Source organism: Pan paniscus, chromosome 1 (assembly GCF_029289425.2).
Source record: "Pan paniscus chromosome 1, NHGRI_mPanPan1-v2.0_pri, whole genome shotgun sequence".
In the NCBI taxonomy this organism is placed as follows: Eukaryota; Metazoa; Chordata; class Mammalia; order Primates; family Hominidae; genus Pan; species Pan paniscus.
Window position 1 is genome coordinate 4,535,724 of NC_073249.2, and position 14,605 is coordinate 4,550,328.

At 39.5% G+C, this 14,605-nt stretch overlaps 1 protein-coding gene across 2 annotated transcripts in view; it reads right to left on the reverse strand.

Annotated features, from left to right (window-relative positions):
* Positions 1–14,605, reverse strand: part of CATSPERE (catsper channel auxiliary subunit epsilon) — a 160,888-nt gene that overhangs the window by 18,831 nt on the left and 127,452 nt on the right. For both annotated transcript variants that reach the window (XM_055095140.2, XM_055095109.2), the window contains exons 19-20: positions 11,382–11,468; positions 3,992–4,149 (exon numbers count right to left, since the gene is read on the reverse strand). In XM_055095140.2, the coding sequence (XP_054951115.1) occupies positions 3,992–4,149; positions 11,382–11,468 (245 nt within the window). The remainder of the gene's footprint in view (positions 1–3,991; positions 4,150–11,381; positions 11,469–14,605) is intronic.

Consider the following 14,605-nt stretch of genomic DNA (forward strand, 5'->3'; position numbering starts at 1 on the left):
GCGCTTTTCCTTTGGGGATTTTCTGAGGCTTGAGCTTAAAGCACAATCCTCCAGAGGGGATATACATTTGCTTCTGCTGAGCATATTGGAGGCACTCATAAGCTGGGGCCACTTTAAATTTTTGGCTAGATTATTATTCTTTTTGGACAGTCAGCTAATATGAAATCCAGGCTTAAATCTATTGAGTGTAGATTTGTAGTTAAAACTCTTAGGGAATATATATATATATTATATATTTATATATTTATATAAATATTTTTATTGATGTATTTATATATATTTATATAAATATTTATATTTATATAAATATATCTATATATTATATAAAATATATTTTATATATAAATATATTTTAATATATTTTTATATATAAATATATTTTATAAAATATATATTTTAATAATATATATTCATATTATATATTAATATATAATAATATATTAATATATTTATATATAAATATATTAATATATTAATATAATATATTATATATATTTATATTTTATATATAATATATATTTATATTATATATTATATATTTATATTATATATATTATATATTAATATTTTATATATTATATGTATTTATATTTTATATATATTATATATATTTATATATTATATATATATACATATTTTATATATATATATATATATTTTTTTTAATCTGGAGCCAAGATTGATTCAGGCATGTATCCTTGCCATCTTCCCTAAGGATTTTGCCCTTCAAAGCCTTAGGTTCTCTGATCTAATCTCTGTCTCTGCTAGGGCCTTACACTTGTCCTCCTTTGTCCTACATGTTGCCTTGTGATCCAGGTCACCAGGGATACGCAGATAACCCTAGGGGGGATAGAGTGTCTTTAGAGAACTCCAACAGGATCTAATGAATCTGTACTTTTTCGGAATTCCTGGCCTATAAATAATTCCCTCAGTTTCCTATCAATGTGGCCACGCATTTAAAAGGTGTATGTAGGTGTATGTGTGTTAAATGTACTGCACAGGAAAGGTTTCCCCTGAACACTAAATCTGTCATATTGTAAGAAATAGAATGCTATTTATATTTTTTAGTTTCTAGCCTGAATTGTAGCCTATAAAATGATGTTCTTTCACTTGTTAAAATTTTATTTTTGGTTCACCATAAGATTATTGTAACTTACAGTGTTTCCCTAGGCACTGGAAGAGAATGTGTGTGCTCTGTAGGTATTGTAAGATACAGCAGATTCTCCCCACGACCCACTCAATGTGCTTCTATTCTGAAGTGAATGAGAGATGGGAAACTAGAATCTTCCCTTTTCATAGCTGGTCTTAGTTCTGCTCAGCCTTTCACATGTGAACATCTTACACAACAAACATGATTGCAGTGTTAAAAGAGAAACAGCACCCATTTTTTCTACCACATGGCTTAAAATGTGGATCAAGTATTTGAACTGGGACAAAATGAAAGAAACAGCGATCTGTTGAAATGTTGGTGGAACTACTGGCTCTACTGGACTCACTGAGAGATGCTATTTCGGTTTCTAGCATGACACCTTTTACGAGAAATCAAAAGGAATTTCGGCCACATACAATATTATCCTTTTACAAACTGACTTTAGGTCCTAATTCCTGGATAAGCCAAGACTCCACTTTACTTATCTCTTGACTTAGGTTAATTAATAATTTTATTCACATTCTCCACTTGCTTATCTATTTTATGACTACTTGATCTATCAGATTCTGAGAAAGATATATTAAAGTCTCCTAATAAAATTGTGGTTTTGTCATATTCTTACCCTGTTTCTAATAGTTTTAGTCTCATGTATTGTCTGGCTTTTTGTTGGGTGCATAAAATTCATGAATATTTTATCTTCCTTATGGATTATACCTCATATCACTATAAAATGTCATTTTTTAAATCCCATTTAATGTGTCCTATTGTCAGTGCACCTGTAGGCATCCTCTTACCTTCAAACTTTCTAGACGAGAATTAGGCATAATATGTGTTCTCCCATCCCCAAACCAGGAGGCCCCTGTTAGTTTCCCTGAGTGGTTTTCCGAAGCCCCCTCTTACTTGTGGGGAAGTATTCTTGTCCCCATGGCATTCGGAAAAGTCTCTTGGAAGAAATACTCTCCATTAGCCTTTCTTATGAACTCCCAGCCTTCTTTCAAAGCTGCCTTTGAATAGCTTAGGGGCTAATAGTGGAAATAACCAGTTTTGAGACACCCTCTTTTCAAATCCTGCATTGATAATCATGATTTTAGAACACGTTTGGGACCTCTCTGTTAGTGACAGTCACCTTTAAATATCCTGTTTTACTGCGTTTTTAAAAATTAACTTTCTATTATTTTTGTCTTCATTTTTCTTTTATTGGAAGAACTCAGTGGTCTGCCCCTTCCTCATCACCCCAAATTCCATTACAGCGGGTGTCCCCCAAAGCCCTTCCATTCTCTATTTATAATCAGTCAGCTAACTTATGTAAGCTCCTGGAATCCCCATAGAAGGTACCCACATCCGTATTGTTAACTTTTTATCATCAGCTCTTCCTTTCCACTCCAGGCCCAGATTAGAATTCTTAACTGTTTATAGGACATCTTTGCTTAGATGTCTCATTGTCCCCTCAAATTCAAAGTCAGAACTCTTATCTCAATACCTCACCCACAGAAAAACCACCTCATTACCTATTGTGGTCAAAGGAAATGCCACTATTTTAATCACCTGGCCTAGAAAACATGAAACTATATCGATTCCTTCTTTACTTGCCAAGTTAGATCAATAGAATCTCTCATCATTAGACTCTTTTTTCCCTTCTTTCCATTCTTACTGCCACTAGGCCTTCCTTTGACCTCTTTCCTTGTTAACGTCACTCTTCTCCATTATCCATGTAGAGTTTATTTTTACTTTTATTTTTATTTTTTTGAGATGGAGTTTCCCTCTTGTTGCCCAGCCTGGAGTGCAATGGCACAATTTCAGCTCACCGCAACCTCTGGCTCCCAGGCTCAAGCGATTCTCCTGCCTCAGCCTTCCGAGTAGCTGGGATTACAGGCATGCACCACCACGCCCAGCTAATTTTGTATTTTAGTAGAGACAGAGTTTCTCCATATTGGTCAAGCTGGTCTCGAACTCCCAACCTCAGGTGATCCTCCCGCCTTGACCTCTCAAAGTGCTGGGATTACAGACGTGAGCCACTGTGCCTGGCCTATTTTTCTTCTGTACCATTCTTTCTGCTATTCTCAGGCTAATTTCCCTAGAACTATGCTTTCATCACACCGTTTTCCTAGTGAAGACACTAACGAAGGTCTCTAGGACATGGGCTGAAATTTACTTAAACATTATGAATTGCTGTAAGTTTGTCTCCTTCCTTTGTTTTCTACCTTCCCCATTCAGGGCACTTTCTGCCTTCCTTTGCGACTCCACAAGCCATAGACAATATGCTAACCTTTTGCTAACATTTAGCTCCATTCCGTTATTAGTGTGATTTCTTTCACTGGAAGTGTCTGTCTCTGTCTTCTGGCAATGTAAATTCTACTGATGTTCTGTGTTCTCCGGAAAGTTTTCTTTTACTGCTCAAAATAGCATTAATCTTTCCCATCTCTGAATTACTAGTGTGCCTTTCAATAATGCAAATAATTATATTTGAAAAATACCTCCTGTATTTTGCTCTGATTTAACTTTTCTTGGCTTTTATGTGCAACCCTCCCCCAACTCCTCCTTCTCCAGGCAGCTTAATTGTAAATACTTTGAAGGATGAGACTGTGCCTATATTTGGATCTTTCATGGCAACTGAACCCAGGAAAGTCCTCAGAATGTAATTGTAAATTGATTAATTTAATTAACACTTAACATAAAATCTTCTACCCACATAGAATGTTTCATGTGATTGCTACAAAATGAAAAAGCAAATATGTAAATAACAAGAATAACAATGATTGAATGTATAGGATGCATCAAATTAAAAAAATAAAGATTTTGAAGAACTAATGCTAACACTATTACAGTAACATATATATTCACCTATAGTTTGGATCCAGGATCTTCACACGAAATACATACATTCCAGAATGGCCCATGGGCCAAAATATATGGTTACCATTAGAACTGTTGATAATCTCGTATGGTTGATTTAAGTCTCCTGGTTTTCCAATAGCATAAGAAAAACAGTGTTTATAGTTCTGAACAAGAAACAAAGACAAAAATTTTAAGGTCATTTTATGACTTTGATACGCAAAATTATAGTCTAATTTATCTTGGAAAATTATTTAGAGATGTAATGGCTATTCCCTTCTATTTTACCCCTGCAGTGCTCTTTATAGCACTTTGAGAGCGATACTGGGTTAAACTTTGATAAAAAGTGAAGCTTAGTGAAAGCAAATGTTGTATTTATAAACAATTAAATTAGAGTGTTGAGAATATGTAAGCATATTCTTTTCCTAAATCAACAAAATACAAAATGTTCCAAAGATGCTTAATTGGGGACAGAAACAGTTTTGATCATAAGGTACAGACACAACAGTCAAGATGGTACATCCTTGGGTTTTTATCTTGCCCTAGGATCTTCATTTAGCCCCATTACCATTACCATGTCTTTCTGTGGGTCTCAAGATACAAACTATCTCCTGCCTGCCTTTTTAAAAACACAGATGAAACAAGCCTGTATTTTTAAAAGTTACTCTGTTAAAACAAACACAATGAAAGAAAATGATTATTAAAACTTGCAAATACCTGATCCTACTATTACATGGCACTGGTTCTGGGTCCTCTTAGATCCTGTATGTTTTCACACCCTACTTAAAGGACTCTTCTTCTACCATTCTTGCTCTCTGAAAGCTTCTCATTTGAAGGAAACAGGAAGCCTTGTAAGGCAATTACTTTGGATGTGTCTGAGCTTTTGTCTATCAACATCCTTCAAGGTTACTATGGTTTGAATGCAACCCTCAAAGTTCATGTGTTAGAAACTTGATCCCAAAAGTTGAGATGGAAAGTGAGGTCTAATTGGTCCCACCAGGAGTTTGGATCACAGGGGCACTACCTTCATCAATGAGATAATGCCGTTATCACGGAGTGGGTTCCTTATAAAAGGATGAGTTCAGCCCCCCTTGCCTGCCCTCTCACTCGCCCTCACCCTCTCTCTCCTTTTGCCTTCTGCCATCTGATGATGCAGCAGGAAGGCCCTCGCCAGATGCCAGCTCCTTGATCTTGGACTTCCCACCCTCCAGAATCATGAACCAATAAATTTCTGTTTATTATAGATTACCCAGCCTCTGGCATTCTGTTATAGCAGTACAAAATGTACTCAGACAATGGTATTTTCTTTTTTCTACGTATTTTGAAATATTCCTCCTTCATGAACAACTTCCCAGTCAATAGAGCTTTGCAATCAATCAGCTCTTGTACAGTCTCAAAGAGACTTCCTCATGGCAACTCTATGGACAAAAATGTTATCATGATTAGATGGCAATAACGATAAGCTCTAGAGGGAAGCTTATTGCTTACTGCTGTATCCTCAGTCTGGCACACAGTAGTCAAGATACATTTGTTGAATTAATGTGTGTTTTGTTTTGTTTTGTTTTTAGGGATGGAGTCTCGCTCTGACACCCCAGCTGGAGTTCAGTGGCATGATCACAGCTCACTGAAGCTTCGATCGCCCAGGCTGAAGCAATCTTCCTGCCTCAGTCTCCATAGAAGTTGGGACTACAGGCATGTGCCACCATGCCTGGCTAATTTTTTACTTTTTTTTTTTTTTTTTTTTTTTTTAGGAGATAGGGGTCTCACTATGTTGCCCAGATTTCTGTCGAACTTCTGGACTTAAGCAATCCTCCCTCCTCAGCCTCCCAAAGTGCTGGGATTACAGGTATGAGCCACAACACTTGGCCTGAAATTTTTGAAAATTGTTTTATTCAGATGCGAGGTACAGTTCTGATTATGCCTGCCGTTACTTACCTGGATATCGTGAAATGTGAGGATACAGACATATCCTACATACTATTACTTCCATTCCAATAATCAATTACAGTCATGTACTGCATAGCAATGTTTTGGTTACTGACAGAACACATATACAATAGTGGTCCCGTAAGATTACAGTGGAGCTGCAAAATTCGTATTGCACAAATACTTACCATTTCCTTACGTTATTCACTATAGTAACATGCTGTGCGTGTTTGTGGCCTGGGAGCAATAGGCTCTATCATATCGCCTAGTTATCTAGTAGGCTACACCGCCTACGTTTGTGTAAGTACTCTCTGTGATGTTTGCATAATGACAAAATTGCCTAACAAAGCATTTCTCAGAACATATTCCCATTGTTAAGTGATGTATGACTGCATTCTTCATTTATTCTAGGAGATGAAATAGTCATCAAGGTCTGCAGCTAATTTAACAGTATAACTTTAATTAAGGAATTCCAGTAGCACCTGTTCCTGAGAGCAATGTTTGTGGATATTTGTCTTTTTTTTTTTTTTGTCTGCCCAAAGTCCATTGTCATTTTTAATTGAATGCTGATTCCTCTTGGATATCATCAGAGTGAGGGTAATTCCAAGTCCCCACCTTTCATTCCAGAAGCTGACAGGCACAGGTTCTTTTGCTCCCAACCCCAGGACATAGCTGGGGTGGTGGCGGGGCAGCTCTACCAATCTCCCAGGAATATGAATTAACAATGAGGGCTGCAACAATGAGAGGAATGTTTAGAGGTCGTTCATCAGAGTGCCAGTGCCCCAGCCAGGTTGAAGGACAATTGTTTGGAGTAATAAAATTTTAGGTTAAAATGCATTCCAGATAAAAATGTAACATGTTACATAACTGAATTCAGAGTAATATGTGTAGGCCATCAAGATGAGGAGGAGTTTTACATGCATATATTACATGGTAAAAATGAAAATAAAAAAATTAATTTTAGAAATAAGAAAAAAGATTAGGAGGAGAAGGTTGCTTACCCTTTATATTCTGGTAACCACAAGTATGATTGATTGGAGCCAAAAACCCAGTCTGACTAAATGGAGCAGAAGGCCCACTTGATACTGAGCTGTGTGTACACCCCTGGCTGGTTGCCTTGGCTGTGGGTTCCCTCCTCATGTTAATGACGCTGTGATGTGGAAGGGCAGAGGAAGTAAACAGTAACCAGGGACAGAGAACACATGTGTTCCCGCTCGACTTGGACAGACCTCTGGGAAAAGTTTGGAAGATATTTGTATAAAAAGCAAAGGAGGAGATCACAAGATGGACAGAGTTTTGTTGTGCGTAGAGTTGTATGGACCTGTACTGTCAAGGAACTTTCAGAGAAAACAGGCTTGTCATAGATTCTTTGGCTTCAGTTAGAGTCACTGTAAAGAATCTAAATGTGTTGTGTGCTCATGTTGCTATACCTGCCCTGTCTGTGGCAGTCTTTCTGGAAAGGAAACTCCAAGGAAGGAGGGGAGAGACTCAACAGCTTGACTCATGTGCAGGGTGGTGCCAGCTGCAGAAGCTCTAGGAACACAGCTTGAGCGACCTGTGCTGAGCTGTGGAGGCTTTCACTGTGTGTTAGTTTGTTTTCTCTTGCTTTTAACAGAACACCTGAAACGGAGTAATTTATAAGGAAAAGGAATTCATTCCTTTCCAAGGAGGCTGAGAGTCCAAGGTCGAAGGGTTGCATCTGGTGAGGGCCATCTTCCTGGTGGGGACTCTGCAGAGTCCCAAAGTGTCACAGGACATCACATGGCAAGGGGGCAGAGCACGATAGCTCAGGTCTCTCTTCCTGTTGTGATAAAGCTGCCGGTCCCACTCCCATGAAACCCACAAATCCATTATCCCATTAATCCATTAATCTATGAATGGATTAATCCACGTATGGGGGCTCTGCCTTCACGATCCAATCACCTCTTAAAGGCTCCCCCTCTCAGTGCTGCTGTACTGGAGTTGGAATTTTAACATGAGTTTTGGAAGGGACAAAAATTCAAAACATACTACCAGAACTGACTAATCATCCAGGGAAGGATTTTTGAAGGATTCTTGTATACAGGCCACTGCATCCTTAGTTTGATAAAAGGCCAGGTTCAGGAGTAGGAACTGAGGAACAGAAGCCTCAATGGACACAGATCAGGACTAGTTATTGTAAGGGGAGGGATAAAGGCTGAATATTGCCTTCTCACTGAAAATTCCTCTATTTCCCTTCTTAGCAGGTCATTTTATTTTATGTAGGTGAATTATTCTATAATTACATTTTAATCATAAGTGGCATCCCTAAAACTCTTGATTATATTTAATTTAAAAATATTACTATATGTCTCGATAAACTCTGACGTTGTTTTTCAAAAAATCTGTTTCTTCTAGCATTTCTTGCCATTGTCTACCTTTTTGCCATTGTGGTCTGTAGCAATTTTATAAAACAATATGTTGGGTTAATGAAAAATAAGTAAAAGACTTGTTTTTTTGATGTATCCCCACTTGAAAATACAAAATATCTTATATTTTTTGGTGAAGGGTTCTTCCAGGTCAAAAATAAACTGTGAAACTTGTCCTACCAAGTTACTTAATAGAGGGGTCCATGAACTTAATTGGAAAAGTATGTGGTATATTCTAAGTATGTTCGGAAGCTGTGCATATATCATACAACAAAGCATTGCTAGTAAAGACCTAATAGCCTTGTATCATTATGTATTTTTGTATATAGACATGCAGGAATATTTATATTGTTTCCTATTTCGTTATTTCCTAATGTGAATGATGATACCTGCTGACTCTTGCTCCTTTTTCTGTGTCACTGCCAGAAAGATATCACTGCCTGATATTCCCTGTTATATTATTAAAACTTCCCCCTCTCCCGCCATTATTGTTTCTTCTCCCATCTTTTTTCACGCGAAAGCCCACTTGATCAAATCACCCAGTCTCTTAGAAAACAAGTCTCCTGGCCGGGCGTGGTGCCGCACCTGTAATCCCAGCTACTTGGGAGGCTGAGGCGGAAGAATTGCTTGAACTCGGGAGGCAGAGGTTGCAGTGAGCTGAGATTGCACTACTGCACTACAGCCTGGGCAACAAGGGGAAACTTCATCTCAAAATCAATCAATCAATCAATCAATCAATCTCCCCTAGCCTCATGCATTATACTCAATTTTTAGCCCAGGACTTCCCAGTCTAGTATTTTCAGCCACATCGAGAAACTCAAATTGGATTCTGTATCGTGTGGATGTAGACAAGCACTCAGCACCCATATTCTCCCTTTCCTTCTCAACCTCCAACCTTACCAGGAGAACCTGTGAAAATGCCACGCTTGCTTATGAGTCCTTCAGTGTTTTCCCTAAGAATTTACAGTCCCCAGAGCTTCTTCCCTGATTTTTTTTAAAATGTAGGTATTGTTCATCCTTCTAGAATCAGAAGGACTATGTAGCAATTAGTGTAGCTCCAAGAACTGGAAGGCTTTCTATTTCATTTCAAGTATATGTTTCAGGAAGAAAGCAGCCCTGATTGCCCTGTTGAGTTAAGATACAACGTAATAATGACACCCTTCAGTAAGAGTAGCCTTACTCACGAGGACATAACTAGTCTTTGCAGGTACCTGCTTTCTATTATATTCAGACTTCAGATTGAATTCACCCTTTCAGTGGTGAGCTTTAAGCTTCTCATGCAGTAGAATGGAACACGCGGGGCCTGGCGTGGGCACTCCGGAGTCTTTCTAGACTGTACGCTACTATTTCAATTGCTCTGAAATGCAGTCCCCAGATCAGCATATCAGTATCACTGAGGTGCACATTTTTGGGCCCCAACCAAGACCTGCTGAATTAGAAACTCTGGGAGTGGGACCCAGCCATCTATTTCAACAAGGTCTTTTGGAGATTCTGGTGTATGCTAAAAGTTTGAGAACGATTGTACCATATCATACCAATTGAGGCAAGCTTCATGATTGTTAATTACCCAGTGAGCTCACTGCTTCTTTGGAGTATGTTATTTCGGCAGAATCTTAGAATATTTAGGTGCCTTTTGTAAGATTTGGGGATATCATCCTCACCTATCATTTATCCCTACCCCTAACTCCAGACCCTTGGATGTCCTTCAATGCAAAATCAGGAGGGTAAGTTTCGTTTTAACTGACTTAATTACCAGTTTAATTCCTTATGATTTTTATTTTTTAATTTGATGTTTTTTTTCTTTTTTGAGACAAGGTCTCACTGTGTCACCCTGGCTGGAATGCAGAGGCATGATCATGGCTCACTGCAACCTCAGCTGTCGGGGCTCAAGTGATCCTCCCACCTCAGCTTCCTGAGTAGCTGGGACTACAGGCATGCACCACCAGGCCCAGCTAATTTTTTTTTTTTAATTTTTGTAAAGATGGGGTCTTACCATGTTGCCCAGGCTGGTCTTGAACTCCTGGGCTCAAGTGATCCACACGCCTCGGCCTCAGAAAGTGTTAGGATTACAGGTGTGAGCCACCATGCCTGGCCCCCTTATGATTTTTAAACAGTAGAAAAGTACTCTTTATAATAGGTATATAATCTATAATTAATTAATTTGGTCCACAAATATTTAATGAGCACCTATATATAATGCATTAGATGCAGTGAACAAAACAAAATTTCCCTCATGGAGCTTACATTCTAGTAAGGGAGCTAGAAAATATATAAGATTTTGAAAGTAGGCTATGTAATGTGTCATAGTTATAAATGCTAATGATATTAAATAAAATAGGGGAGGGAGGCTGGGTGCAGTGACTCACGCCTGTAATCCCAGCACTTTGGGAGGCTGAGGCAGGTGGATCACTTGAGGTCAGGAGTCAAACCAGCCTGGCCAACATGGTGAAATGCCGTCTCTACTAAAAACACAAAAATTAGCTGGGCGTGGTGGCACGTGCCTGGAGTCCCAGCTACTCAGGAGGCTGAGGCAGGAGAATCACTTGAACCTGGGAGGTGGAGGCTGCAGTGAGCTGAGATTGTGCCATTGCACTCCAGCTTAGCAGCCTAGGCAACAGAGAGAGACTCTGTCTCAAAAAAAAAAAAAAAAAAAAAAAAAAAGGAAAGAAAATAGGGAGAAATATGCGCTTTCAGGAAAGTGATGGTTAAGTTTTTCCATATGGTGGCCAGGGAAGTCCTCATCGACAACTTGATTTCTCAGTAAAGACCTGAGGAAGTAAGGGAGCTAGGTAGTCTTTAACAAGACTCACTCTTGATGCTTTCACATGTTTAACAGATATTTAATAATCTGCAAACACATATTTACAGCAGTGAAAATTAAAATAGTAACACAGAACCAACAAAAGATCACACAGAAATTAAGATGAAGCATTTTAAAAATACCATGATACAATTTAATATAAAAATAGGATTTGATTTACCAAAGCAAATTTAAATCCAAAATGTTTCTATCAAGTTTTTGTTAATAGCAAAATGCCAGATTAGTTATTCCAAATAAACAATCTGGAAGGTAATGTTTCTCTTACCTCAGGTCCCCAGACTTCTTCTAGTGGGAGGTGCTTGTTAAGTTCAATCATTGACTTCCATGTCTGTGCTTCATGTAAACAACCACTCTGTCAAAAGATGGCACATGTATGTGGGTAGGTAGAAGTTTTCATATCAACTTATTCCTAAGTATTTAATGTTTTGTTGCTATCAAAAATTTTGTATTTTTAAAACTTACATTATTTAAATGTTGGCTGGTATACAGAGGAATAATTGACAATTGATTTTTGTATATTGATCTTGTGTTGAGAGAATTTTTTTTTGAGACAGAGTCTCACTCTGTTGCCCAGGCTGCAGTGCAGGGAAGATCATAGCTCACTGCAGCCTCGAGCTCCTGGGCTCAAGTGATCCTCCTGCCTCAGCCTCTAGAGTACGTAGGACTACAGGCGTGTGCCAGCATGCCTGGCTAACTTTTAGTTTTTTAATTTTTGTAGAGATGGAGCCTCGCTATGTTGCCAAGGCTGGCCTTGAACTCTTGGCCTCAAGCCATCTTCCTGCCTCAGCCTCCCAAAGTGTTGAGATTACAGGCATGTGTTTGGCCGAGAGAATTTCTAAACTCACTTATTAATTCTAATTGTTTCACATGAACAGTTGTGTCATCTGCGAATATGACAGTTTTATGTTTTTCTTTCCCATCCTTGTACCTTTTATTTGTTTTTATTATTTTTTTCTTATTACAAAGATCTTCAGGAATAGTGTTGCCTAGAAGTGGTGATAACACCAGAGGTCAGGAGTTCGAGACCAGCCTGGCCAACACAGTGAAACCCTGTCTCTGCTAAAAATATAAAAATTAGCTGGGTGTGGTGGCGTGCACCTGTAACCCCGGCTACTCGGGAGGCTGAGGCAGGAGAACTGCTTGAACCTGGGAGGCGGAGGTTGCAGTGCGCCAAGATCACGCCACTGCACTCCAGCCCGGGCAACAGGGTGAGACTCTGTCTCTACAAAAAAAAAAAAAAAAGGAAGTGATAAGGGCCATCCTTGTTTTGTTCCTGATTTCAAAGTGAAAGTTTTCAAATTTTTACCATTAAATATAATGTTTGCTATAATGTTTTGTATCTACATTTCATTAGGTGAAGGATGTTTCTATCTATTCATAATTTTCTAAGATTTATTTATTTATTTGTTTGTTTAGAGACGGAATCTTGCTCTGTTGCCCAGGCTGGAGTGCGGTGGTACAATCTCGGCTCACTGCAACCTCCACTTCTTGGGTTCAAGCGATTCTCCTGCCTCAGCCTCCCGAGTAGCTAGGACTACAGGTGTGTGCTACCACACCCAGCTAATTTTTGTATTTTTAGTAGAGACAGGGTTTCACCATATTGGCCAGGCTGGTCTTGGAGTTGACCTCAAGTGATCACCTGCCTCAGCCTCCCAAAGTGCTGTAATTTTTTTCTGAAAGTGATCAGCTCCAAGATAGGAATTGAGCAACTCAGATACAGGCATGGATAAAGCAGAAAGATGAGTGTTTAAAGTTGCCCTAACAGCAAGCAGAAATAATACTGGGAAAAATGAGATACAGATAGAGATACAGAGAAATCGATATTGGCAAGATGGTGCTAGAGAATTGAACTATGGAGCTCACGCTGCATAGGAAGGGAAGGGAGGAAACGTGAGAGAGAGGGAGAAGGAGAAAGCAGAGGGTTCAGTACAGCAGATGGCCAGGTTGTGTGAGACAAAGTAGGAGACTGGAGTAGTGTGAAGAACAATGAGACAGCTAAAGGATTGGGGGTTGAGGTCAGAGGGTAAACTGTTTGAACTGAAATGCATTTTTTTTTTTTTTTTGAGACAGGATCTTGCCCTGTCAACCAGGATGGAATGCAGTGGCATGATCACAGCTCACTGCAGCCTTGACCTCCTGGGCTCAAGCAATCCTCCCGCCTCAGCCTCCTGAGTAGCTAGGACTACAGGTGTGCATCACCACACCTGGCTAATTGAAAAGTTTTTGTGTGTGGAGAAGGGGTTCCACTATGTTGCCCAGGCTGGTCTCAAACTCCTAGGCTCAAGTGATCATCCCGCTTCAACCTCCCAAAGTGCTGGGATTATAGGTGTGAGCCACCATGCCCTGTCCTTAAATGTAGTTTTAACGGGGGCTGCTATATTAGTTATTAGTCAAGATAGTCTCTACGTGCTGCAATAATAAACCCCAACTCTCAGGGGATTTACAAAATACAAATTTAATTCTTTTTAAAAAAATTATTATTATTATTTTTTTAGACGGAGTCTCACTCTGTCACCCAGACTGGAGGGCAGTGGCGCGATCTCAGCTCACTGCAACCTCCGCTTCCTGGGTTCAAGCGATTCTCCTGTCTCAGCCTCCTGAGTAGCTGGGATTACAGGTGTGTGCCAGCATGCCCAGCTAATTTTTGTATTTTTAGGAGATATGGGGTTTCACCATGTTGGTCAGTCTCAAACTCCTGACCTTGTGATCGGCCTGCCTCAGCCTCCCAAAGTGCTGGGATTATAGGCATGAGCCACTGTGCCTGGCCAACAAGTTTAATTCTTGATCACATATAGCCCAGTGCAGATGTCCCTGGTTAGATGGTTCTGACGGTGCCTCTCCTCAAAGCAGTGAATTAGGAACCAAGGCTTTTAAAAATGTGTAGTGGCTCCTTGCATTCCAGCTCTCATCTACTCCAGCCTTACTTGTTGCTGTAATACACTGATGTGAGGTACGATGGAAAGCGTGAAGGTTCACGTGATTCCTTCTTAAGCACTTCACCTGGAAGTGACACCTATGACTTCTGCTCATATTCCAGCTGTGAGAACCAGTCATATGGCCCCAGCTAGATGCAAATGCATCTGGGAAACGTAGTCCCTGTTTAGAAACTTTCCCAGCAATACCCTCATAGGATGGATGGCAGAATTCAGGAGTCCATGGTGATTGTTTTCAGGGCAGGAGGAAAAGTGATCCAGTTCTGAGTATACGGTACCAGTAAGTAGGGATGGCATAGATGTCAACTGAATGGCAGGAGCCTCAAACAAATGGAGTTTTACTTAGAGTGAAGAGAGAATGACCTGGAAATGATACTGTATCTCTTAGTGGCCTTTTGGCTAAGACCAAGTGCAGCAATGATACTATGGATGAGGGAGAACATCAACTCCAAATCTCACCCTAAGTATATGGGGTGAGAGAAAGAGTACTCTTGGTTCGATAGAACTGTAGGGAAAGGGTTGTCCTCTGAGGCACTCTTATTGAAGAAGGATCTAG